Below are 26748 nucleotides of genomic sequence, written 5' to 3'. Positions count from 1 at the left end.
TAAAATAAATCACGCACGGGCACACACACTCATCCCACTGGTCCGCTTTTCTCTGGAGAAGCCTAATCCACAGCCTTTACAACCATTCCCTACTGACGTAAGTTTATGCTTTTTCCTCTAAGTGTTGAGTTCATGATATACCTATAGAAGTCTACATCTTAACTTGTTTCCTATATAAGGCATCAGCTGTGCCTTTAAAAATAGATAGCCTGGATTCCACGCCCAGTGTGTCTAACAGGTGCCTGGATCCAGTGGGATGTGAACTCTCCAAGCATTTAAGGTTCACCAGCAGCCAGCTCTTCCCGCTGACCTTCATGTGAACTCGATCACATAAAGGTGTGTCATCTGATTTCTTAGGTAGGGGACCAGAGACCACAAGGCTCTCTTTTTTTGCCAATTCTGTTTTTTCAATAGACCACTGTGTTTAATTCAAATGTTAAGACAGGCACCTAGAAAATATTTTCAAGTAAAAAAAATAATGAACCAGGTTTGCATTTCATCCCCTGGTTGTTTTATACCCAACTAGAGGTGTCCGTCTAGCCAACAGTTAACCAAGGATCTTGCCAACACCAGGCATTGGAAGAAGGACTGAGGGGTCCTGAAATTTCAAGGCCCTGATGGCATCCCACCTGTGTTCCATTATCTCAAAGCTGCCTTGCCCAGCAAACCCAATGAGCCAAATTCACTGGCCTCTGCGGAGCTGCAGACTGGGAGGCCACACACGTCTCCAGGCAATTAGTAAGATGATCTCGACAACTTCTCTAAGCAGAGAGAAATGTCTGCAGCCGCTTCACGGACGCCAGATCTACTCCAGCTTCCTGGACGTTTCAGAGCTTGTTTTTGTTCAAATGTTTCTATGCATCTGAAATAACCATAAATCATTTTTATTATCATATATTACCACAGTTTATTAAATAATGACACAAGGTTTATGCCACATTTTCCAACAATGTTTAAATAAAGAGCTCAAAATATAAAGGCTTATGAAAACATTTATAGTCTTTATATACTAATATACACTATTTCTGGTGCATGAATAAATACAGAAAACAGAAGCCGTTCTTTATATCACAATCAGCCAAACTTAGCCATCAATGATTACACAAATCCACAAGCAAACAAACAAAAAAATCCACTTTCTTCATTTGGGTTGTAAAAGCTAAAAATCCCTTTGCTACATTTAACAATATCCAAGGGAGTGGAGGGAGGGAACTTATAGTCATAGCCCCAGAGACAAGGGGACCAAGTCTCCCAGTCCTTCCAGTTCTTCCTTGGTTAGAAGCTTCAATAACTGCATAACTCTTTCAGGGAACAGAAAAAAAAAAAAAAAAAATCAAAACAGGTTAAGACTGTTCTATAAGGTATTTATAATAAGTCTGCACTGAAGAAATACAACATGTCTTTAAAATGTGCTTACCTTTTACAGAGGGGTTTAGTTTTCTTTTCATCCTGGTATGAACATGTACATATTTGAATAAACTGATATAATGAATATTACGTGACATTCAGTCTTTTCATGGTCTTCAAAATGAACTCGCTTCTACTGTTTTAGGAATTATATGTATACTTACAGTGTTTTCTACATTAAGGGAGAAAAACAAAGAGTGGCTCATAAAAAGTTATCCTTTAAACTCAAGGAACCCAAAAGTGAAAGCCTTTCTATAGAAAGCCCTTACATCAATGGAATGTTCTGGTAAGAAGAGAAGTCTCCTCTCTAAAGATGTGGTTCAGTACGAGGGATGAGGCCTGAAGGGGCTCAGCTCTCTAGTATCATACCCAGAGCTGGTCAGCGAGAACTAGACTTCCATCTGAATCTTGAAGCAATCAACACCTACCTGCCCCTCTGACCGCCTCCTTTCTTGCCTTAGCTCTTCCTTTTGGAACAGAAATCCTGCTTCACAAAATCTTATTTTCAAAGTCAGCATTAATATAGAAGGCAAGGTGAGAGAGACAGGGAGGAAAAACTGCCCAATCCCATAGAAAAATCTGTGTGCCTTCTATTCTGCTTCGAAGGAGGAAGCAGTCCAGGGGCTGGACGGACTGGGAACCTACATATACCACAGAGGTGACTGTCCTGGAGCCCCAGTGAGTACGTATTTACTGGTACTCTCACAGGGCTTCCCAGGTGGTGCAGCAGTCAAGAATCTGCCTGCCGACACAAGAGACACAGGTTCGACCCCTGGGTCAGGGGGATCCCCTGGAGGAGGAAATGGCAACCCACTCCAGTATTCTTGCCTGGAGAATCCCATGGACAGAGGAGCCTGGCGGGATACAGTCCATGGGGTAGTTAAGAGTCAGACACGACTGAGCACACTCTAAGGGTAGAACCAACACTACCCAAGTGAATGCTGAATATATTTCCTTTCCTAGGGATGTCTTCTAGAAGTATAAAGGTCCTGGGACTCTTTCAGAGTCACTTTTTATTTTGAAAAGAGTAAGATAAAAGACGAGAAAGAAGAATGATATCCTGTCTTTAGAAGAAAAGAAGGAAGCTATTATATACCTCTTATCAGACTCTAGGTATACAAAAATATTGCTTTTCAAATTTCAAGCAAGGATTTTCCATCCAAACTGATAAGGAAGTCCAAGACAGGAAATATTTTAACAAACATGACCAAAACTAAAGTAAAACCTGGGAAATCTGAAAAAATCAACTTTTCGATTAACTTGCTGCATTTCACTAAGAGAAACAATAGAACGTTAGCCTCTTTCTTTCACAAGAGTTTTATCACAGGACCTCCCTTGGGAGAAGTCCACAATAAAATGACTCTCTTCACACACAGGATCTATTTATTCTGGAATTATGGCTATAGGACATCATGATGTGAAGACACTTATGCTACAAGGCCAGTAGTAGGAGCTACTGTTCTCTTCACCTGACACTCAGTATCAATACATGTGATTATCCCCATTGTACAGACTGGGACATAGAAACTTTGCTAATATCACAAATTACTGACTTGGCCAAAAAGTTCGTTCGGATTTTCCCCACGCTCTTACGACCTGAGCAAAGGTTCTGGCCAACCCAGTACTACCATTAACTAGGACAGAACCCAAGTTGCTTAAACACACCTCCCACAACACAGACTTTGCTACCTCCCAAGCCAACCTCTCACACCATCATGAGTTCAGATGGTAATACTTGGTAACAATTCCTCACAAAGGTCTAGTGGTCAAAGGCTTAAAAGTCACTTATTATAAGTGAAAGATCCTGCCAAAATAGGAAGTTACAAAGCAGTGAATGTTCCAGCGATCTCTATCCTGCCCTGTTTATACTTGGGGTACACCACGTCTCCATGTGTGAATTTCTTCAGCAGACACGAAGCCAAAGCCCCCCAAAAGCTCAGGAACAGTAACACCGTCAGAGATGTTCCATCCCACAGTTCCAAAGAGCTTCTTCAGAACAGTCTGGGAGTCTTGGCTATGAGCTGAGGTGCACCAGGAGTTATTCTTCGCCTGAAGGAAACGGTCCACAGTTCCTGACCTTCATGCAAGTTTTCTTTAGCAAGAAACATGCATTTCCTGTTATCTTTGATGTCGAAGGGCACTTGAATGGTAAGGACTAGTGTCTGGATGTTACAGTCGAGGCCGTTAAACGTTTGGTGCAGAGTGTCCGATGCCGGGGCACAGCGATCGAAGCTAACCCAGCCCTCACCTGTTGCTCACACCTTAATCTGTGTCAGGCCAAGCAGTGAGAAGCAGTGGGAAAGACAGGAGGCTTCGCTATTTCAGAAGTGAGCGTTTTCAGAGGATGTCTCATGCAGTCTTGACTTGTCATAAATCCAGTTTCTTCAGCTGCTCATAGGTCACAAAGAACTGCAGGTGTATTAGTTAAGGCTGACATTTTATGCCATCTTAACCCTGACGTATCAAAACAGAACCACGAATAGCACACGCCTCCTAACAAACATGTCTGGGCAGACCATGTGCGGGGGCATGATGAAACACGAGGGCTCCATCCTCAACCACCCCAAAAGAGTTCCCCGGGAACCTTCCCAAGATCGGCCTGGAAGAGACAGACCGCAGTGGAGGCACACAAATCCCTTGCTTCAGCTGCAACAGCCTCTGGGAGTACATCCACACTGCTAGTTTTCTAACGTTGGGGAAGACTATAAGAATAGTGAAGTCTGTAAGAGAAGGCAGCAACCCTGGGAAGTTCTCCTCCAGGGTGGCCGTTAGGCAAGCTTCCATGCTAGGGAAGCACAGATAATGAGGAACAAGGGTGGTAAAGCAATTATCCTTCAGTTAAAAATAAACATTTTTTTTTTTAAGTAGAACAAAAGTGGTAGAAACCAACATCTCCTACTTTATAATTCTGCCCTTTCATTCCTAATAAACTGTCGTTTCTTTCCTGCCTCTCACTTTGGCATGGAGGACAAACTGCTAATCAGGCAAATAATTCTGGAGCTAATTCCCATCATTGGGCACTCTCGAGCATTCTAGAACATAGTTGCCAAGCCACATCCTGCCCAAGGGTGGCCAGGGATTTACAGAATAAATAAATAAGTCCTTCTCTCTCTCTGAAATCAAAAACACACTCAGCTCCTAGAGCAGAGTCTAAATAAAGGTTTTCACTGATATCATTGGCTTTCAAGAATACCATCATTAAACCAAGTTTCACAGAGGCTGGCACAGAGACTTTCTACCTGTGTATAAAGAAACTGAATAGTTAACTTCTTGAATGAGAAGAATTCAAAAGAGAAAAAAAATCTACTTTTAATTATAATTAATAACCCGATAGTTTATGCAAACAACACTCTTTAGGTATATCTTTGTTCAGATCTACTGCAACAGAAAAGGATACAATAATATTCCAAGGACCAAGTCTCAACCAATTTGGCCAAAACCCTTTATATAGAGCAAAAAACCCTTCATTCTTCCATGTCTGTTAGAAGGGAAAAAGAAGTTAGCATCCAACTTTCCAATTATGTCAAATATGCCTTAATTAGTAGCCAGACTGAACTGAACTGGTCTGTTTTTCTTAAAAATAAAATTCTGTTGGAAGGACTATCTACAAAATCATTGCCCACTGCCTTTCTTTGTTCTTTAAAGCTTCCTGCCTAGGTGAGGACTCGGGCTCTGTACCAAACCATCCCACACCCAGAGCAAACAGGAGCTGGATGAAGAAGAAGTGAGATTTAACTCCAAACTAGAGTCTACTGCCTCCTTGCCATGTGGACTCACAACAGGTCATAAATTAGAAAGGGAGGCGACAGTGATAAAGATATAATTCAGGGGACCTTTACTTCACGTGGTTGGATGGACAACATTAAGTTTCTTTGCTTCATTTTGAAGTCTAGGGGCATATGCCAGCATCATGATGGAAAACAGCAACCACAGAAGTGGTCCCTCATCTTTGGCTGCTGGCAGTCCAGTAGCAGACACAGTCCCAAACTTTCATCTACTCATCAACAGTAGGCCCAGTTATTTAAACCGAGAATTAAGGTGAAGATTCATGGGTTCCTTTCAGAGATGTCTGAATGAAGGATATTCATTCCAGTTGGACTCAACAGGAAGGCGATATATTCTGGAAGCAGACACAGTTCTACTGCCATGACAGAAAATATGAGTATTTTCTCACCCTTCACAGCAGAGCAGAGACAGAAGAAAAATGAACTTTCATTTCTAAATATTCATTTAGATTTTGTATTTATAAAAGCCCCTGTTTTAGGCAAATACTCTGTACCATCTCAAGGCTGTAGGGCATCACTCATCTTAGTTATATTAAGCCCTCAAAACTTAGATACTTCTTTGATTAAATAAATATAAATTTGAAAATAATACAGAATGGCATTAAAACATGTATAATATCATATATGAAACGAATCGCCAGTCCAGGTTCGATGCACGATACTGGATGCTTGGGGCTGGTGTACTGGGACGACCCAGAGGGATGGTACGGGGAGGGAAGAGGGAGGAGGGTTCAGGATGGGGAACACGTGTATACCTGTGGCGGATTCATGTTGATATATGGCAAAACCAATACAATATTGTAAAGTTAAAAAATAAAATATATTAAAAAAAAAATAATATACATACATGTATACACATATTTGGGGGGCAGTTTCACAGACAGAAGCCATCCACAGAATGTTGAAGACTAAGTAAATGTGCTTATCTCACTAGTGTCCCTTATGTTAATATATCATATTCTATGAACAAGGCTTTATTATTATGCTTATACTTATTATAAACATATATAATATTTCTACCTAACATTACTCCAGGCACCATGCTAACTATTTCGGCAGTATTAGCGCAATGATTTTTATAATAATCCCGTGACACGGGTGGCATCACTGTGCCACTTGTGAGGAGACTGAGGTGCATACTGTCTGTACATGGACCAGAGTCACAGGATTACCAGTGACAGAACCAGAGGTTCATCGGGCTCCAAACCCTTGTGTATTTAAATCATGAAGAGAAACTCTTCAGAGGATGACATGGAAGCCAAGACGCCACAGAAAGAACTCACAACAGGGTACAGACAGACAACCCCACTCACCTGTAACAAGCAATCCAGGGTACCTTTGTAGCCAGGGCATTTGCCATCTCGGAGGACTCTCTGGTTCATCATACGCGTTCTCACCACATCCACAGGGTTTGAGGCCAGGGCTCCCGCCAGCCCACAGGTGAAGCTTGAGCTGTAAGAAGAGACCATTAGAAAAGCATATCAAAGGCAGGAAACAGCCTCCCCCCAATTAGGTTAATGTGTAACAGGTAACGTTGGACAGAATACACATGAATAAGGACCCTATGTAAAGCGCTACACAGACTTCCAAACACCAGCACTGTTTATCCTGGCTTATAAATCCCAGTCCCGGCTAACAATACCTTTGAGGTTCTGGACTGTCATGGAAACAGGAAGGAATACAGAAACATACAAGGAACATCTTCCAAGGATGAGCTATTGTATCTATCTATTCACCTCTAAACAGACATCAGAGTAATTTTAGCCATATCATAACTACCCTGTTCTAAGAGATCAGAGAAAAAGATTTCCTCACTGTAATATAATGCCCACCGGGGGCCCATGGTACCACTAAACTGATACCTGGACCATAGACCAGTCCTGGTATCAACTAACTCAAGAGTCGGGTTTCATAGCTTCGCAGCTACTAACACTCTGAACAGATAATTCTTTGTTGTGAAGGTCTTTCCTGTGCAGTGTAAGACGTACATGGTTCACTAGCCTTTACCCAGGAGATGTCATCGGCACTCCCTGTCCAGCTGAGGCTTAAGAATCAGAACAGTCTCCAAAGTTGCCAAATGTCATAGAAACAGAGCGGAAAAGTGACTGTGAGAGCTAGGGGTTGGAGGAAATAGGGAAGAGGTTGGGAAAGGCATACAAACTTTCAGTTTTAAGATGAAGAGGGTCTAATAAAGCAACTTGTTGTTGTTTAGTCATTCAGTCCTGGTCTGACTCTTTTGCTACCCCAGGCTCCTTTGTCCATGGGATTTCCCAGGCAAGAGTACTGGAGTGAGTTGTCATTTCCTTCTCCAGGGAAGTTTTCTGACCCAGGGATCGAACCCGAGTTTCCCGCATTGGCAGGTGGATTCTTTACCATTGAGTCACCTGGGAAGCCCTATAAAGCAACTATACTCCAAAATAATTAATTTTAAAAATAATAAATGAATAAGGTCTGAGGGTCTAATATATAATATGGTGGTTATGGTGGATAACAGTATTATATATAATTTAAATTTGCTACTAGAGTAGAATAATTTTGTTCTCACACACAAAATGATGGATGTGTTAATTAACTGGATGGGGGTAATCATTTCACAATTCACATATGTATCAAATCACATTGTGCACTTTAAATATCTTACAATTTTACTTGCTAGTTATACCTCAATAAAGTTGAAAAAAATCTTTAAATATAAAAATAAAAGTAAAAGAATGCTAAATACGATCATAGATGCATAATAAAGCACATATAATAATACTTTTGTGGGGCTTTCCTGGTGGCTCAGTGCTAAAGAATCCACCTGCCAATGCAGGAGACTCAGGTTAGATCCCTGGGTTGGGAAGATCCCCTGGAGTAGGGCATGGCAACCCACTCCAGTATTCTTGCCTGGAGAATCCCATGGATAGAGGAGCCTGGCGGGCTACAGTCTACATGGTCGTAAAAAGTCGACACGCCTGAGCACAACACAGCAATATATTTTTGTAGACGTACTTACACATGCATAGAAAAACCTGAAGGTACATATCAAACAGTTAACAATGGCTACCTAAGTAAAAGGATAAAGGCTTATTGTACCTTTTCCTGCTTTACTTCTGTACCATAATTTTCAAATATGAGAATATAATACTTTCATAATAAACTTTCTTTAAAATGTCTATAAATTTGTAGCAAATTTCCACTCTAAAGTCATGCATACCTAAAACATTAATTAAAAAAAAATCCATAAACATACAGGAAATGGGTATACACCGTGTCTCCCATCAGGCCTGAGAGAATCAGATGCTTCTTGGTGAGGTCGTAGACTGGCAGCTCCACGCCGACCACAATAGCAGCCCTCTGAGCAGTAAGGGACACGCCCTGGGTAAAAACATCAATAATGAAGATTCAGACATCTCTCCCAAACGATGGCCAGTTTTTATGTCTGCCTGCTGGTGGGTAGAAATGCAGAGTGACAGAGTAGAAAAATGCAGAGGGTAAGAAGTCAGAAGCTCCAAAGTCTAATTCTGATTCTGGTACTAACTGTACGACCTTCACCAAGACAAGTCACCGCTCAACGCCTCCGGTTTCCTCGGATGTACGGAGAGAATGGGACTGGATCGCCTTTCGGATCCATTCTATGAACTGACAGTCCCTAGAATACTAGGAAATAGCATTCCATACCAGCGCCTGATTAACGGTCTTCAGAGAAGCCATGAAACCATACCACTGAAAAAACCCAAGATAACTGTAAGCCCTTCTCCCTAAGAACTTAAAAAAGAAAAAAACAAAAATTCAGCCTTCATAGCATTTCTTTCATGTGAATTGCAAAAAAGTTACTATAAAATCATGACACATTCCTGATGTAAAATCATGACATGTTTTCATTTTACAAATTAAGGAAATTAAGGAAGAAGATCCCTTCAAGGGCAGATGTCATTGTTCAGTTACTGCATTATGCCATTTGGATTAGATAAAATAATGGAAATAGGGAAAACAAAACTTTTTTTTTTTAAAAGAAGAACCAAGTCAGCTCACCTTCCACAGTCCTCTCGTGCCCTCTTGCTGGTAAATGTTAATGAAGTTGCCTATCATTCCTCCTTGAAGGGTGCTGCTTTGAGCTTGCATCCGTATCTAGAGATTAAAGACTAATGTGAGAAACTAGCATGTTTCTCCCCAAATTCAGGGAGAAAAAAAAAAATCAATCTGCTGTTTAGTAACCATTAAAAGAAAAAAACTGTACCATATATATTACTATAAAGCTAGCTTAAGTTTATATGGATTGGTTCTTAGGCACTTTGGAATCATCAAAAAGCATCGAGGAAAGTCCAGAGTATTGCAGGTAGTAGCTCATTTAATGTCAAAACAAAATTATTATTATTAATAGCCTTCTGAAATGGAAAGAAAATGGCATATTTTCCTCTAGGTTATTAAGCAGGAAAGAGAGACTCTGAGTGTTAATTCTAAAGACTTCACATAATTAATCAGTATCCAGTGTGCCTGGCAGCATCAAGCATGGGCAAGCACTCTTCTTAAATTAGTTACTCCAAGCCACTATTATTTCCCTCCAGCCAAACCGAAAGGTATGCGGACGTGCCGGCCAAAGGACAGCCATGTGACACCGTCACACTCTGAACTTACAAGTGAACTTTACCACAGCCATGGAATTCACATGACCGAGATGCCAACATAAAAATAACGTTTGATGTAGCTCTCCACGTTTTTAAAAATAAAGAGGGACTTTTCACTAAAAGCTGGTACCTTATTTTGTCTGAGGGAGCACACACATTTACCTCTAACTCTAATGGTGATTGCTACTGCCATGGTAACATTCGAAAATAAGACAAAATGCAGGAAACTGCCTCTCCGCACACGTAAGAGGTGAATGAGTGCGGAAACTTTTCTCTAGCGATCTAGCCCCAGCACGGGGTAAACTCAGAGCCTGGTAGTTCTCTTTGCACCTGTGTAACTGCAGCAACCCTGCCGTGCACAACTTTGATGTTATCAGAATCTTCTATTAGACTGAAGACTGCAGGTGGGGTCCTTGCCTTAGTCATTCTTGGATTCTAAGCACACAGGGCACCAACTGGCACAAAGCAGGAGCACCATGAATGCTGCTTGCAATAACAGGGGAGAAGGAGACGGAGGGAAAGAAAGGGAAAACTTGAGACGGTTCAAACAAGGACGCGCACCTAACTTTGATTTCAATTCATTAGTCCCAAGGGATTTAAGAAGGCTGTATCCTGGCACTGTTGGCAAGGTCATCTAATAAGGTATGTCTACTTATGGTTAAGTAAATATTTTCTTTATTATTTCCTGGAGTCAGATTAATGGATAACATAACGCCTTCTGAAAGAGTCACCAATGTGTAGCCTCGACTGGTGTAAAACTTGCAGTCCACCCATTTTCATGAACCAATAAAACACAGGAGATTTTCAGTGACAAGTGAAATGCATCCAAGCCTAAACGTTTTTCTCCGGTTAGTCTCCAAAACCTCCCAAATCACCACAGTCTCCAAGAAGGGGCTCTACTCGTGAGCTCACCTGTAGCAGTGGGAAACCCCCTAATGCAGGTTTCTAAGTTAGAGGCTTCCCGGCACTAAAACTGTAAACAGACTCGCACATGCACAGTGTTATATTCTCAAATTTTCATGATCTGAGTGTTGATCTCATTAAGAAAAAGCAGTGTGTGCCTGAAGGTTATAGGGCTGTGATGGTGGTTTAGTCACTAAGTCGTGTTGGACTCTTGCGACCCTACGGACCGTAGCATGCCAGGCTCCTCTGTCCGTGGAATTCTCCAGGCAAGAATACTGGAGTAGGTGGCCATTTCCTTCTGCAGGGGATCTTCCCGAGCCAGGAATCAAACCCAGCTCTCCTGCATTGCAGGCAGATTCTTTACCAACTGAGCTATGAGGGAAGCCCAAGATATAGGACTGCCTACCTTCAAAACATCCGTTGGATTAGCAATGCTTGAGGATATGACTCCAGAGAGAATCCCACAGATCACATTTATCAGAAGGGTTTCATCTGCAAAGACACATTATTCAGCTTTTCACATATACAGAACTCTTTATGTGAGTAATGCATATACAAACGAGATTCACTTACATACCATTTGTTCACTTAGGAGAATAAAGAAATATATGCTTAACAAAGTAAGTGATTTTAAAAGAATTTGGGATTTTGTTGGCAGAAGAGATTTTTCTCAGGAAAAACTTCATTTTTTTTTTAATGACTTCTTTTTATTCTGGTTTTTTTTTTTTTTTTTTTTTTTTTGGCTGCACCACTTGGCTTACAGGATCCTACTTGTCCAACTAGGGACTGAACCCAAGTCCTATGAGTGAAAGTCGTAACTACTGGACCTCCAGGGACGTCCCATAGCAAAATTTCTTGATACCTAAGAAGGAATGTGAATTATCATGGAAGAGTAACCACCCATCAATTCACTCGTGTGTGTAAATGTAACTATTGTAAATAAGATGAGGTAGTACACCATGGTAAGAGAACAGAAGATACCCTATGAGATAACGTGGAGATAAAACTTTCAAGCACACCATACTTATTTGGAATACACTGAAGCACTTTAAAGCGGCTTTGCTCCTGCTCACTGCTCTCACCCAAGAGTGACGGGTGCTCATTCCTTTGTGAAAACATATAGGAACTTCTATGGATTAAAACAAAGTCAAAGAATCAACCAGCAATAAAATAAAATCAAATCAGAGTTCTTAACACTAAGAAATATAGCCTGCTTTCCTGAAAAATAGGTGATAAGTCCTAGGATTTTAGAGAATTTTAAGTAGGCTAGAACTATAATGACATACTCCCTAGTCTGGATGTTGTGGAAGTAACTCATTAAGAAGCTTGTAAATTGCTCTTTTTAACTGTTACCCTCCTAAATTCAGCTAATGCTGACATGCTTTAGGCAGAATTTGTTTAGACTTTATGCCCAAAGTTCTCCGCTGTTCATAAACCACTTGAGTAAAAAGACAAACAACCCACCTCCTGTCCATAAGGGGAAAAAGGATTCCCCACTCACCTTCTGGACGCTCGACAAATAACCGCTTCAAGCTCTGGTAGGTGCCTATCTTGATGGTGCCATAGGAAGCCTGGCGTAACATTGCCGGGGCGATCCTGCCAAATCAAGGGACAAAGGGACATAGGAATTCTTAAGAGTCACTGAAAATCCTCTAGAGGATGCACACAAGAGACACGATCATGCTATCTGCCTTCTGCAAACTACACGAAGATGGATTTCTCTTAAAAGTTCAAAATCCAGCAAAAACACAAGCGGGTTCAGTCAAATGTGTGCAAGTTATTAGCTCCCTAAGTGACAGCTCAGCACACTGTATTTATCCTCAGTGAAAACGATCACGAACACGTGAACACAGAGTTCTGTTTCCCTGATCGTGGAGGGCTTTCCTTTCTCAGGACAGAGTCCCTATGAAATCTGGCCTCTGTCAGCACCCTCCAGGGTTTCTCTGAAGTTCACCACCCACCTTCCTGGGGGCCCTATTCCAGTTATTCCCTCTCCTTCCAGGGACCCTCCCCAATCTCAGAACCACCTGGCATTCACACTCCCAGGCTCTCCTGCCACACTTACCACTTCCTTCTTAGGCTGCAATTGGGCTTCCCTCCAACTTCTCCATCAATACCACCCCCACCAAAATGGGCCCAGGGGACATCTCAATTACTAAATCAAATGATGGTTTTCAATCAGCATCTTATGAAGCCCCTTCGCCTTGTGGTATCTGCTCCAGTCCACCCTTGGCCCTGCTTGCAATCATCTACTCCCTAAGCCTCTTCCATTCCTTTCCTTTCTCTGCACATCTTACCTCTGTCCTCTGGGGGGCCAGGGGATTCTGTCCTTCCTCTCTTCTCTCCTGGCTCCACACACTTACCAGATGAGCTCATCTACTCGCATGGCTTCAGCTGCCCAAAGACTGCTGACTCCTGAACTCATGTTTCCAACCCTGATTCTAGGATGCATTTCCACCTGCTTCCCAGATTTCTCAACTCACACGCCCTACACCTACCACCAGAGCAAGAGTTCACACTGAGCTAATTACCCTCACTTCCGAACGACCTGCTCTCCTCTTCTGGGTCCTAGACCAAGGAACAGAACCTCCATTTGCATACTGGCCAGAACCGGAAGAGACATCAGCGTGTCTCCTCCTTTCCCACCACCTCCATGGGCGAGGTCACACACTATGTGGATGCTCTGCCCTACACAGTTCCTTCAGGGCAGGAGCTGCTGCTGGACTACCACCCGGCTCCCTTGCTAGCCGATTCCAGGAGGACTCAGCAGGTAGAGGGTGGAAGGGAGGGCAGGAGGGACAGGAAGAAGCAGAGGATTTCCTCCTCTCCCCAGGCACTAGCAGAGCATCCCTCGACTGCTCCTACAGGCTCCTTCAAGGCTTCAGCTCTGGGAGGCTCTGCTAACACTGTTCTTTTCTCTTTGTTCCTTTGGTCCCAGCCTGGGTAACAATTTCTCATTTTGCCCGTTTCTAGGTAACCCTTCAATTGTTCCCTTAACCCTTAAGCAGCCCTTTTATTAAAGTGAAAGTGTTAGTCGCTCAGTCGTGTCCAACTCTTTGTGACCGCATGAACTGTAGCCTGCCAGGCTCCTCTGTCCATGGGATTCTCCAGGCAAGAATACTGCACCGGGTAGCCAATCCCTTCTCCAGGAGATCTTCCCGACTCAGGGATCAAACCCAGATCTCCTTCATTGCAGGCAGATCCTCTACCGCTGAGCCACCAGGGAAGCCCCTTTCATCAAATCTCCCTTCGTTTAAATCATCCGAATGAATGACCTCCTACAGGGCCTCTGATAGAGGTCCTTCTTAATCACTTTCCTATCCAGCGCCTACGGAACAATGTTCACTAAACGCTGGACTAAAGAAAAGCTGTTCACTGCAATTCTTGTCCACGGAGAATACAACATCATTTTCGTTATGGTAAAAAGCTCGGTAATAACCAAGGGGAAGAGGAAAAAAATAAACTACAGAATGTTTCAAAACAAACGTAATTTTTGTACCATTATCTGTATTTGACTACAGTAAAAAGTTTTACCACAAGATTCACTATACAAAACACATAGAAAGCAAAGCTTAAACGAAAAAAATCAACCATTGCTACTTGCTCTTTTCAAATACACCCCGAACTTGAACTTTTTCTCTGTGAAATCTCAGTGTGAAGTCTGTCCATTTGAAACGTCTACTTACCCTGAATACAGCGCTTTCAGGCCTTCCTCTCTGCCTATCCTCACTAATGCGTGCAACATTCCTCGATACCTGATTTCTTTAAAGTTTGCATCATTCTTCTGGCCTTGAATCTGGAGCCGTGTCTTGGTTAAATCAATTGGAAAGGTACCTTAAAATTTTTCAGAAGGAAATATTTCACTTAATAGAAAGAAATTCCACTAAATAAAGGATAAACAGTGACTTATTACTGAGGAGACATTCAGACTAAGAAGCAGAATTAAGAATTTGATACTTTGCAGTCTTCCACTTATTTAAAAAAAAATTAAGAATCAAAAGATTTTTTTTTAAAACACGTAACTCTTTTCTTTTCCATATATTTGTATTTATGTTCCCATCTTTTTCTACATAGGATGTGAAGAGGCTGCACTGCTGTCTAAAGTAGGTACTTGGAATGCTTTATACAAACAGGATATCCATTTTAAAATCTAAGTTACTGGGAATTCCCTGGCAGTCCAGTGGTTAGGACTCGGTGCTTTCACTGCTATGTCCCAGGTTCAGACCCCTGTCGGGGAACTAAGATCCCGCGAGCTGTGCAGCATGGCCAAAAAATAATTATAATAAAATGAAAAAAATAAAATAAAAGTTACTATTTCTCACACATGTGAAGGCTAATATTGTGTTCAATATGAATGGAGATAAATGGCTTTTCTAAAGGAGTTTCTTACTGTGTGTTACAGCCTAAAGGTGATTCTTGCTGCTGCTGCTTGGTCACTTCATTTGTGTCCGACCCTCTGTGACCCCATGGACCATGGCCCGCCAGGCCCCTCTGTCCCTGGGATTCTCCAGGCAAGAGGACTGGAGTGGGTTGCCATTTCCTTCTCCAAAAGTGACTCTTAATATAGGCTAAAATGTTTAGTGTGGTACCTAAGAGAGAGTCCATCCAAATATACACCCCCAACACAGTAACTGTGAGTCACTGTGTCAATGAGTCCACGAGGAAACCGAAGGCAGGGGTGGGTGGGTGAGTGGTTACAGTGTCCCAACCCATCGGCTCCAGTTCCTGCGGTCACCTCAAGTGCAGCCTCTACCCCAGGTCAGCAGTGACTCACCTAGCAACCTGGCACACAGCAGCATCTCAGTCAATGTGGGTTTCATTCTGTTTTGTTTTTCTTTCGGCCACAGCAGGAGGCTTGTGGAATCTTAGTTCCCTAACCAGGGATCAACCCAGGTCCCGCAGACAGTGAAAGCAGGAAGTCCTAACCACTGGACCGCCAGGGAATTCTTCACCAATCACCACCATGTATTGAACGAATGATTCAAGGAATAAACAAAGGACCAAACGGGATGTGCTGGGAGATGGAGCTGATGAAGTCATCAGCAGGACGTGGACAATGAGCATGATGGGAACACGACGAGGCGGTGACGGTCGCTCACCTCTGGCTTGGGAAGATGGTGGGGCTCCCTAAACCTCTTTATAGTCAAATGTGTTCACAGGGACAGAGTGGGAAGGACGACAAGGAGAATGGGGACAGATGTCAGTCAACAATGATTCATGAGGCTTCCATCAGGGCAACTGGTTCAACCTTCTCCCCACTGAACTTTGAACCCTAAACTGCTAATAATCAGTCAGAGTCATTGTTTACTTTTTTTTTTTTAATATTTATTTATTTGGCTACATCGGGTCTTACGACAGTTGCGTCATGCGGATCTTTCCTTGTGACAAGCGAGCTTAGCTGCCCCATGGCATATAGAATCTTAATCCCCACACCAAGGATCGAACTGATGTCCCCTGCATTGGAAGGTGGGTTCTCAACCAGTGGACCACCCAGAAAGTCCCTATTTTGTCTAAAAAGATTCCCAAGAGGAGAAAGAAATTTTAAATTCTAAGAAGTGTTTCAAAATCTCAGATTCTGTGCTTGAACTACATTCACACCAGAAGTCTTTCAATATCCAATTTTCGTGACCAGAAGTCTAAGCCTCGTGGTATGCAGCAGGCAGCTGGCCAGCCTCCACTCTGGGCTCCTTACTTACCGCACTCCGCTGTGATGGAGGCCAGGCCTCCGTACACGAAGGGCTTCCAGTTCAGGGCCGACATGCTCACCGCTGTCTGTTGTTCACAGAACCATAGCCTCCAACGGGGTTTTTCCTGGACACAAAAGTAAGATGTTTCAATAGAACTTCTCACACAGGCAGTTTCTTTTTTAAATTTCTGTTTCACTTGGAGATGGGTTTTCCTGGTAGCTCAGATGGTAAAAAAAAAAAAAAAAAAAAAAAATCTGCCTGAAATGCAGGAGACCCAGGTTCAACCCCTGGGTCGGGAAGGTCCCCTGGAGGAGGTCACAGAAACCCACTCCAGTATTCCTGCCTGGAGAATCCCATGGGCAGAGGAGCCTGGCGGGCTACAGTCCATGGGGTCACAGAGTCAGATGAGGGTGCCACCAGATGCTACCGTGGAAACCCCCCACAATTCCCAAGGTGATCCTCACCTTATAAAGCAAAGCACCCTATCTCCTGAACCCCAAATCACTTTATACGTGGCCTTAATTCTCACCAAGGCCATAAATAATCCAATAAAATAATACCTTGAAATGCATGTCTGTGTATAGTGTGGTACATGAAGCCAATTTTCTGGGTGGCCTGTGTTATCGTCAACCTGTTCTTCAACACTCAATAAATATTTGCTATTGGCTTGCCACTGTCTTAGGGAGTCCCTCCTGGGAGGCAATGAAGTCCTTCAGATTCACAGAAGTAGAGAGATGTTGCAACTCAGTGAGTGTCACAAGCTAAAATGATAATTACTGACCTAGCATGGCCACAGTATACTTCCAGTTTATAAAGTTACCTCTCTTCTCTTACCCATACTATGCTACTAGCTGTGAGGAGGCCTGGGATGAAGAAACAAGGCCGACTATGGGGTGAGAGCCCCATCACTTCCTTCCTCATTCATAAAGCTCCAGTTATTAACCTCTAGGTTTTTCAATTCTCCATCCTCTTCATCGTTGAAACATCCAAGGCAACCAGTCAGAGGTAGAGCCCATACCTTTATTCACTAAGCAAAATAAAATGCCCAGCTTTTAGGCCTATTGTGAAAATTAAGTATATTTTTAAAAACTAACACAAAACAGACACTCACAAGGGCTGCCTTCCACCCCGCTTTGAGGCTACACGCCGTCACACGCACGCACCTGCCACAGCCAGCCCCCACATTCATTATATGTTCTGCAGCTTCATGGGATTTCAGCTGGCAAATCTGGGCTTGCGCCCAGTAAAAGGAGACACAAGGAAACTACCCCACTTCTGCGTATCTGCTATCAACTTTAATTCTTGTCAGTTTAAAGTAAAATTGCATTCAGTTGACCAAAAAGTTCATTGGCGTTTCTCGTAAGATATGGAAAAACCGGAATGACCTTTTTGGCCAGTAATTTACTATAGTCATCGGTAAGCAATATGCCCAACGTTTTTACTTTGTAGGTCCAGGGAGTTTCCCCAGGTCTGTACTTCCCAGGAGACCCAACACAAGTACTACTAATGTCAGTTCACAAGATGGCCAATCGGCTGGCTTAAACCAAGAGAAAACACAGGACCTCAAAGGGGACCCTGGCAGACTGATAAACTGATATCTATTCCTCATTTATGGACATTAGCTCTCATCTCACACGCTAGTAAAGTAATGCTCAAAATTCTCCAAGCCAGGCTTCAGCAATATGTGAACCGTGAACTTCCTGATGTTCAAGCTGGTTTTAGAAAAGGCAGAGGAACCAGAGATCAAATTGCCAACATCCGATGGATCATGGAAAAAGCAAGAGAGTTCCAGAAAAACATCTATTTCTGCTTTATTGACTATGCCAAAGCCTTTGATTGTGTGGATCACAATAAACTGTGGAAAATTCTGAAAGAGATGGGAATACCAGACCACCTGACCTGCCTCTTGAGAAATCTGTATGCAGGTCAGGAAGCAACAGTCAGAACTGGACATGGAACAACAAACTGGTTCCAAATAGGAAAAGGAGTACAGCAAGGCTGTATACTGTCACCCTGCTTATTTAACTTATATGCAGAGTACATCATGAGACATGCTGGGCTGGATGAAGCACAAGCTGGAATCAACATTGCCAGGAGAAATACCAATAACCTCAGATATGCAGATGACACCACCCTTATGGCAGAGAGTGAAGAGGAACTAAAAAGCCTCTTGATGAAAGTGAAAGAGGAGAGTGAAAAAGTTGGCTTAAAGCTCAACATTCAGAAAACAAAGATCATGGCATCTGGTCCCATCACTTCATGGGAAATAGATGGGGACACAGTGGAAACAGTGTCAGACTTTATTTTGGGGGGCTCCAAAATCACTGCAGATGGTGACTGCAGCCATGAAATTAAAAGACTCTTACTCCTTGGAAGGAAAGTTATGACCAACCTAGATAGCATATGCAAAAGCAGAGATGTTACTTTACCAACAAAGGTTCGTCTAGTCAAGGCTATGGTTTTTCCTGTGGTCATGTATGGATGTGAGAGTTGGACTGTGAAGAAGGCTGAGCACCAAAGAATTGATGCTTTTGAACTGTGGTGTTGGAGAAGACTCTTGAGAGTCCCTTGGACTGCAAGGAGATCCAACCAGTCCATTCTGAAGGAGATCAGCCCTGGGATTTCTTTGGAAGGAATGATGCTAAAGCTGAAACTCCAGTACTTTGGCCACCTCATGAGAAGAGTTGACTCACTGGAAAAGACTCTGATGCTGGGAGGGATTTGGGGCAGGAGGAGAAGGGGACGACAGAGGGTGAGATGGCTGGATGGCATCAGTGACTCGATGGACGTGAGTCTGAGTGAACTCCGGAAGTTGGTGACGGACAGGGAGGCCTGGAGTGCTGCAATTCTCGGGGTCGCAAAGAGTCGGACACGACTGAGCGACTGAACTGAACTGAACTGAAGAGATGAGTAAAGTAGAAGGCTCCCTAAGCATGAAACTTAAAAATCATCATGTTTTTAAAAAAACAAAAACAAAACACGTTTTATGTATTTTTGTACCAAAGAACAAGCACTGCTCCCAAAAACTCATCTAACATCCTTAAAGTTTAATATTTGTACTTAACTAATTCTTAGCCTTACTGAAGTCATAAGTAAGATAATGATTAACACTGTAAGTTACACACTGTAAAACACATTAATAATAAATCCAATAATCCATGTACTGTCCTCAACCCATTCTTGAATTTTGCTGGCTTCAAGTTAAAAAACAAAACAATAACCACGTAACAATGACATGCAGAAGTACTGTAGATTGCCATTACAAAAGTGCTCAATATAAATGATTTCAATGGATCCCCCCACAAGAAGTTTGGGATAGGACAGAAAAACAGACCAGGAAAGCCAGTTTCAGGAATGTTCCTTGTCCAAAGCCACATGGCCAAGGGGGCAGAAATGGACCTACAACCCCCAAACTTGATCCCAAGTTTCATGTTCTTTCTGCTACTACCTGAGGCTGTACATGATCAAAAGGAATGATGGTGTTTTAATTAAGGAGAAAATACTACTAAGCAGCTGTGAATACTACTGATGAGACACACCATAGAAACAATAAAAATGTGCTTAATTTAAGAGAAAAGTCTTAGAAATATATATACTCAAGTGAAAGTGAAGTCGCACAGACTTGTCCGACTCTGAGACCCCTAGCCTACAAGGCTCCTCCATCCATGGAATTTTCCAGGCAAGAGTACTGGAGTGGGTTGCTATTTCCTTCTCCAGGGGATCTTCCCGACCCAGGGATTAAACCTGGGTCTCCTGTACTGCAAGCAGACGCTTTTACCATCTGAGCCAGCAGGGAAGCTCCTAACAACACTCAGAAGGTAGTCAATTTGAAACAGTTCAGTCACTCAGTCGTGTGCAACTCTTTGCAACCCCCCATGGACTGTAGCACATCAGGCTTCCCTGTCCATCACCAACTCCTGGAGCTTGCTCAAACTCAAGTCCATTGAGTCGGTGATGCCATCCAACCATCTCATCCTGTCGTGCCTTTATCCTCCCAATCATTCCCAGCACTGGGGTCTTTTCCAGTGAGTCAGTTCTTTGCATCAGGTGACCACACAAGTATTGGAGTTTCAGCTTCGGCATCAGTCTTCCAATGAATATTCAGGACTGATTTCCTTTAGGATTGACTGGTTTGATTTCCTTGCAGTCCAAGGAACTCTCAAGAGTCTTCTCCAGCACCACTGTTCAAAAGCATCAATTCTTTGGCGCTCAGCTTTCTTTATGGTCCAACTCTCACATCAATACATGACTACTGGAAAAAACCATAGCTTTGACTAGACAGACCTGTCAGCAAAGTAATGTCTCTGCTTTTTAATATGCTGTCTAGGTTGGTCATAGCTTTTCTTCCAAGGAGCAAGCGTCTTTTAATTTCATGGCTGCAGTCACCATCTGCAGTGATTTTGGAGCCCAAGAAAATAAAGTCTGTCACAGTTTCCCCATCTATTTCCCATGAAGTGATGGGACCGGATGCCATGATCTTAGTTTTCTGAATGTTGAGCTTTAAGCTTTTTCACTCTCCTCTTTCACTTTCATCAAGAGGCTCTTCAGTTCCTCTTCACTTTCTGCCATAAGGGTGGTGTCATCTGTGTATCTGAGGTTATTGATATTTCTCGATCATCTGAATAGGGATAATTAATTTTTCCAATATAGATGGTATTATTTTTTCCAGAGTTTTTTTACTGAGGCAAAATTCACATACTACAAACAAAGCATCAGAGCAAACAACTCAGTGGCACTCAGTACCTTCACAGTTACACCACCAGCGCCTCTATCTAGTCCCAAAATATTCCATCACCCCATGGTCAGTGAATTGGAGGTTCTTTCTCCATAACGAAAAAATTCGGAGATGAAGCAGAGAAATTAAGAAAGTAAAGTGAAAGTTTATTTAAGCAAAGAGAGAGAGTAGGCTTACAGGTGAAGAGCTACCACCCACAGTTTCTTTGGCAAGCTGGTCACGAGGAGCATACAAATAAAGGAGCGCAATATTTACTGGAGAAAGACGAGCCTGGGGGTCATATTCCCTGATTTTCATCCCAGCCCCATTTTCCTGAGGAGAAGAAGGATTTTTGTCTTAGGGATTTAGCTCAGATCAGAAGTGTCATGGCATCAGTGCAAGATGGGTACTTCTTACTGTAAGACTTTGCTGTTGTTGAGTTGCTCAGTCATGTCTGACTCTTTGGGACCCCATGGACTGCAGCCCTCCAGGCTCCTCTGTCCATGGAATTCTCCAGGCAGGAATACTGGAGTGGGTTGCCACTTCCTTCTCCAAGGGATCTTCCCCACCTGGGATTGAACCTGCATCTCCTGCAATGGCAGGCGGATTCTTAACTACTGAGCCACAGGGAAGCCCTATTGTAAAGAGAGCACAGAGAGCAAAGGATTACATTTGGATGCAGGTGATTCCCATCTTTCCCACCTTTCTTTGTCTGCTTTTCCGACCCTTATCACCCAAAATGGTGTCGTTTCCTGTCAGTCTAAAGGTTCCTGTTTTCCTTTATCTGCCTAGGGACCCTCGCTGTTAACAAGATGCTTGATTTCCTGCCACCTGGCCCCTGCCTCCATTTCTCTACTCACACCTAACTACCTGCCTGCTGTAACTAACAACTCCAAAAGGAAATCATTAACCATTCCCCACCCCTCACGGCCTCTATGATTCTTATTTTCTTGGCTCAGACATTATATGTGCTAAGTGGAACACAGGACTCCTTTTTAGCAGCTCCTAATGCATTGGAGAAGGAAATGGCAACCCACTCCAGGGTTCTTGCCTAGAGAATCCCGGGGACGGGGGAACCTGGTGGGCTGCCGTCTATGGGGTCGCACAGAGTTGGACACGACTGAAGTGACTTAGCAGCAGCAGCAGCAACCTGTCTGAGGTCAGCAATACGTGCACTGTGAACTTCCAGATGTTCAAGCTGGTTTTAGAAAAGGCAGAGGAACCAGAGATCAAATTGCCAACATCCGATGGATCATGGAAAAAGCAAGAGAGTTCCAGAAAAACATCTATTTCTGCTTTATTGACTATGCCAAAGCCTTTGATTGTGTGGATCACAACAAACTGTGGAAAATTCTGAAAGAGATGGGAATCCCACCACCTGACCTACCTCTTGAGAAACCTGTATGCAGGTCAGGAAGCAACACTTAGAACTGGACATGGAACAACAGACTGGTTCCAAATAGGAAAAGGAGTACAGCAAGGCTGTATATTGTCACCCTGCTTATTTAACTTCTATGCAGAGTACATCATGAGAAATGCTGGGCTGGAGGAAGCACAAGCTGGAATCAAAACTGCTGGGGGAAATATTAATAACCTCAGATATGCAGATGACACCACCCTTATGGCAGAAAGTGAAGAACTACAGAGCCTCTTGATGAAAGTGAGAGAGGAGAGTGAAAAGGTTGGCTTAAAACTCAACATTCAGAAAACGAAGATCATGGCATCCGGTCCCATCACTGCAGGGCAGAAAGATGGGGAAACAGTGGAAACAGTGGCTGACTTTATTTTTCTGGGCTCCAAAATCACTGCAGATGTGACTGCAGCCATGAAATTAAAAGATGCTTACTCCTTGCAAGGAAAGTTTGACCAACCTAGACAGCATATTAAAAAGCAGAGACATTACTTTATCAACAAAGGTCCATCTAGTCAAGTTATGGTTTTTCCAGTGGTCATGTATGGTCATGTATGGATGTGAGAGTTGGACTATAAAGAAAGCTGAGCGCTGAAGAAATGATGCTTTTGAACTGTGGTGTTGGAGAAGACTCTTGAGAGTCTGTTGGACTGCAAGGAGATCCAACCAGTCCATTCTGAAGGAGATCAGTCCTGAATATTCATTGGAAGGACTAATGCTGAAGCTGAAACTCCAATAGTTTGGCCACCTGATGTGAAGAACGGACTCACTGGAAAAGACCCTGATGCTGGGAAAGATTGAAGGCAGGAGGAGAAGGGGACGACAGAGGATGAGATGGTTGGATGGCATCACCGACTCGATGCACATGGGTTTGGGTGGACTCCGGGAGTTGGTGATGGACAGGAAGGCCTGTCGTGCTGCGGTTCATGGGGTCGCAAAGAATCGGACACAACTGAGTGACTGAACTGAACTGAACCTGTCTGAGGAGCTTCTTAGAAGTACAGATACTAGGGCCTCACCCACTGAATGAGGACCTCAGGAGCATCCCCAATGCATCAGTGAGTCAAACAGTGATGGCAAATAACGCCTTGGAATACTTCTCACTTAAATAACTTATGTAGTTGATCAGGCAGCGATGACACTACAGACAGTTCTTTTGATTCATCTTACTTAGCGGTGATTTTTAGCAGTGTTTGCAGAAATGCATACATACAAAATATACACACACACAGAAGTACAAAAGATATCCTCTAAAACGTCAGCAAAAATGTATGGGAGATGGATTTTACCTTCTCATCTCTAATTAAACATGCTTTTAAAAAACTGTATTGTATATGACTTCATGCCATCTCACCCATTAAATCTTCTGGTTTCCTGTCAATACTTTTGTTTTCTAGTTTAATGAGATTTGGCTCTTTTCTTTTTCTGTCGGCTTTAATATTAGGTTTTTGTTGTTGTTGTTGTTGTTGTTGTTTAGATTTTTTAGTTATAATGTTAAAACCCAGAGGTTCTGGGTTATACTCATATGCAAACACTCAGCTAGGGTGCCGCATGGCAGTGGAGTGGCCTCCCACAGTTTTGATCACACACCCATGAGTTCCCATTCAGATGTACCCTCACAATACCTTATCTTCCACAAACCAGAGTTCCTCTGGTGTTTCTGGTTAAACTGTAGGAAAGTACTTTCTATTCAACTATTAATAAGATGTTTAAAAGTTAATTAAGGGTACTCTTTCTGCCCCCTTCTGATGCCTATGTCAGAAGCTTTCTCTATCTCCTTTAATAAAACTTTATTACACAAAAAATAAAAGTTAACTAAAAGTAGGGTAAGAATAACTTTGGGGCTCTTCTCTTTTCCTTTCCCAAAGCTAGAACTACATGCCTGAGCAGTTAAGACTACCGTGCCTTCCCAGGTTATTGTTTGCAGAGTCAAAGAAAGAATAACTGGGCTTAAATAACAACCAAAAGCATCAGTAATTGGGCAAGCATCCAAACAAGAAGAGATTCTGGTTAATATTGGAATAGAGGGGCCCGTAGGTCCAGTAAGCGTACTGGCCAAGGCTAGTTATAACTGGGCTTCAGTTATCTGGGGCTGGAAACCTCTGTTCGGCATTTCAACCATTTCTTTGTTTTAGAGCTCTCTTTGGAGGGGTTCTCCTCACACACATTCCTTAACTTGCTAGTTCAATTTTTGGCGAAATCCCAACTCTACTCAAGTGCCAAGACTGAAGGCCAACACAGTCAAGGAGACTGAAGTGTCCCTTAGCAATCACTAGTGTTTGAGCAGTAGTTCAGCCTGAGATTCAGGGAGGGACTTACAACTTGCAAAAATTCTAGCGTCCTGCAAGGGGAGTGGCTGTTGATCTCTTAATCACTTTGCTCTCTTCTTCCGGCCGCGCCTTCTAGCTAAACTAAAAGCCAGAGACCACTTCTCTGAGCTGTGAACACAGTACTAACAATGGCCGTCATTATTAATACACGACATGTATTAACGTCAGGCACTGCTCTGTTTTCCACATAAAAGGTTTTGGTTAATCTCCATGACCTTATGCAATAGGTATCATCATCACGTTTCACAACTGAGGACAGCCAGCCTCAGAGAGGGAAAGTGACTTTGCCAAGTCACACAGCTATGAAGGACTCAAACTGAGCTCTCCCTGAGGGAAAAGCTGATCTTCCTCTACGTACCACAAAGCCAAACACTATTTTCCAAAGGCTGTTTTAAAAAAAACATTGGCGCAAACAATAAGAATACAATAAAAAGTGGGGGTGGGGGTGGGAGGGTAGGAAATCAACATATTCAAAATAAATGTATGATTTTCTTAAGGGGGTATATAAACACTTCTTAACTATTAATAAACAAAAGTGTTTCCTGAGCGGAAATGTCTATATAAATTAAGAATTCAAAGCATTCTCTACACTTAAGATAGGTTACATAACCTATTACATTTTCTATAACTTTAGCATTTATCTTCCCCTTACAGCATCTATACAGCCGCAAAGAGAGGTAATTAAATACAGCAATTGCTGCCGGAACTTCTGAAAGCTTTCCAAGTTTCCCTTATATAATTAACTCTGGGTAAGTTCTTTCAGTATTACAGTGCTCCCTTTTCAGTTCCCAATCTTCAACCGCAATCCAGTCTCTAAACTTCGGTGCGCTCACAAATCTTTGTTCCCCGCAGGGCTGTCTTCCACGGTTTTTTCCTATTTCCCATTCTTTTTAAAGGTACAGAACGAAAAACAGGCTCATCAGACTCATGAAACGTGGGATTTTAAGAGTCTTAGGAATCTATCTTATCTCATATGAATTAACTGAGTTACAAAGCTTGGCAGCAGCAAAATCAAGAACAAATTTTACGCCTTTCAACTTTTCTCGCAACAGGAGGAGCACGAAGCTAGACTCTCGCAGGGCTACGACACGTTTAGCAATTCTTGCGCAGGAACAATGTCCCTGCAACCGCTGTACCCGAAATTAATCACACCTAGAATTATGCTAAAACCCTTAGCTACATTAACTTTCCGAGGAAATGAATTTCCACCAGTCCATGAAAACGTGAACAACTTGGCGTGTTCCAGGAGCAACTCAAAGGAGAGGGCCCTTTCCCAGACTACGCAGCTCGCCCGGCCCCGGTTGCACGCTCCTGAATGAATCGCAGGTGTGAACGATGCAGAGGCAGGTGAAACGCACCGCGGCTGCAAGGGCGCACACGCCGGGATGCAAGACGGGCGTCACACCTGATCTCGGTGACACTGGGAGAGAAATCACCCCCCATGCCGCCGAGTGATGAGAGCCAGGAACCGGCCCTCCTGCAGCATCGGCAGCACCAGGAGGGGGGCGCACCCCGGAACCTCGCGCCCCACCAAGCCGAGCCCAGCACGCGCGCCGGAGAGCAGAAGCAGCGCCGGGAAGGCCCCACCCGCGCCGGGGTTCTCCGGGACCCGGCCCCGATCCCCAGCCTCCTGGCCGCGGCCGACCAGGCAGCGCCGCCGCGTAGGGGCCCGGGAGTCCGGCGCCGGTGGGTGGGGGCGGGCCGGAGGAGGGGTGACCAGCGCTGCCGCGGCCGGAAGGCCAGGGACTTACCGGGCGGCGGCGGCCCTGAGACTTCTCCGTCCCGGGGTCTGCAGCAGACGGAACCGGCGACCGCGCGGGAGCTGGAAAAGAGGCAGCAGAGAGGCGGGTGCGGCCCAGAGGCCTGCGCGCGGCCCCGCCCGCCGGCTCGGCTCCTATTGGCCG

General features: G+C 43.5%; 1 protein-coding gene across 1 annotated transcript; it reads right to left on the bottom strand.

The window, feature by feature from the left end:
- Window positions 1–881: 881 nt before the first annotated feature.
- On the bottom strand, window positions 882–26748 carry SLC25A30 (solute carrier family 25 member 30). Its single transcript, XM_055542036.1, has 10 exons — window positions 26596–26748; window positions 16399–16513; window positions 14389–14536; window positions 12204–12298; window positions 11109–11194; window positions 9207–9302; window positions 8425–8549; window positions 6506–6644; window positions 4805–4885; window positions 882–3816 (listed from the first exon to the last, which is right to left on the bottom strand). Exons 2-10 carry the CDS (start codon window positions 16460–16462, stop codon window positions 3775–3777), a joined length of 876 nt encoding a protein of 291 aa, XP_055398011.1. The 5' UTR covers window positions 16463–16513; window positions 26596–26748; the 3' UTR covers window positions 882–3774.

The sequence above is a fragment of the Bubalus kerabau genome, chromosome 12 (genome assembly GCF_029407905.1).
Source record: "Bubalus kerabau isolate K-KA32 ecotype Philippines breed swamp buffalo chromosome 12, PCC_UOA_SB_1v2, whole genome shotgun sequence".
Lineage (NCBI taxonomy): Eukaryota > Metazoa > Chordata > Mammalia > Artiodactyla > Bovidae > Bubalus > Bubalus kerabau.
This window is presented reverse-complemented; position numbering and strand designations above follow the sequence as displayed.

What these genes read in the sequence shown, in the direction of transcription:
- SLC25A30 (XM_055542036.1), bottom strand. Translation starts at nt 16,462, where the DNA reads ATGTCGGCCCTGAACTGGAAGCCCTTCGTGTACGGAGGCCTGGCCTCC. An exon ending in CTGAAAGCGCTGTATTCAGG is followed by an intron (nt 12,299 to 14,388) that starts GTAAGTAGACGT and finishes TTGATTTGGCAG; the next exon opens with GATCGCCCCGGCAATGTTAC. An exon ending in ATCCAACGGATGTTTTGAAG is followed by an intron (nt 9,303 to 11,108) that starts GTAGGCAGTCCT and finishes TTTAATCTCTAG; the next exon opens with ATACGGATGCAAGCTCAAAG.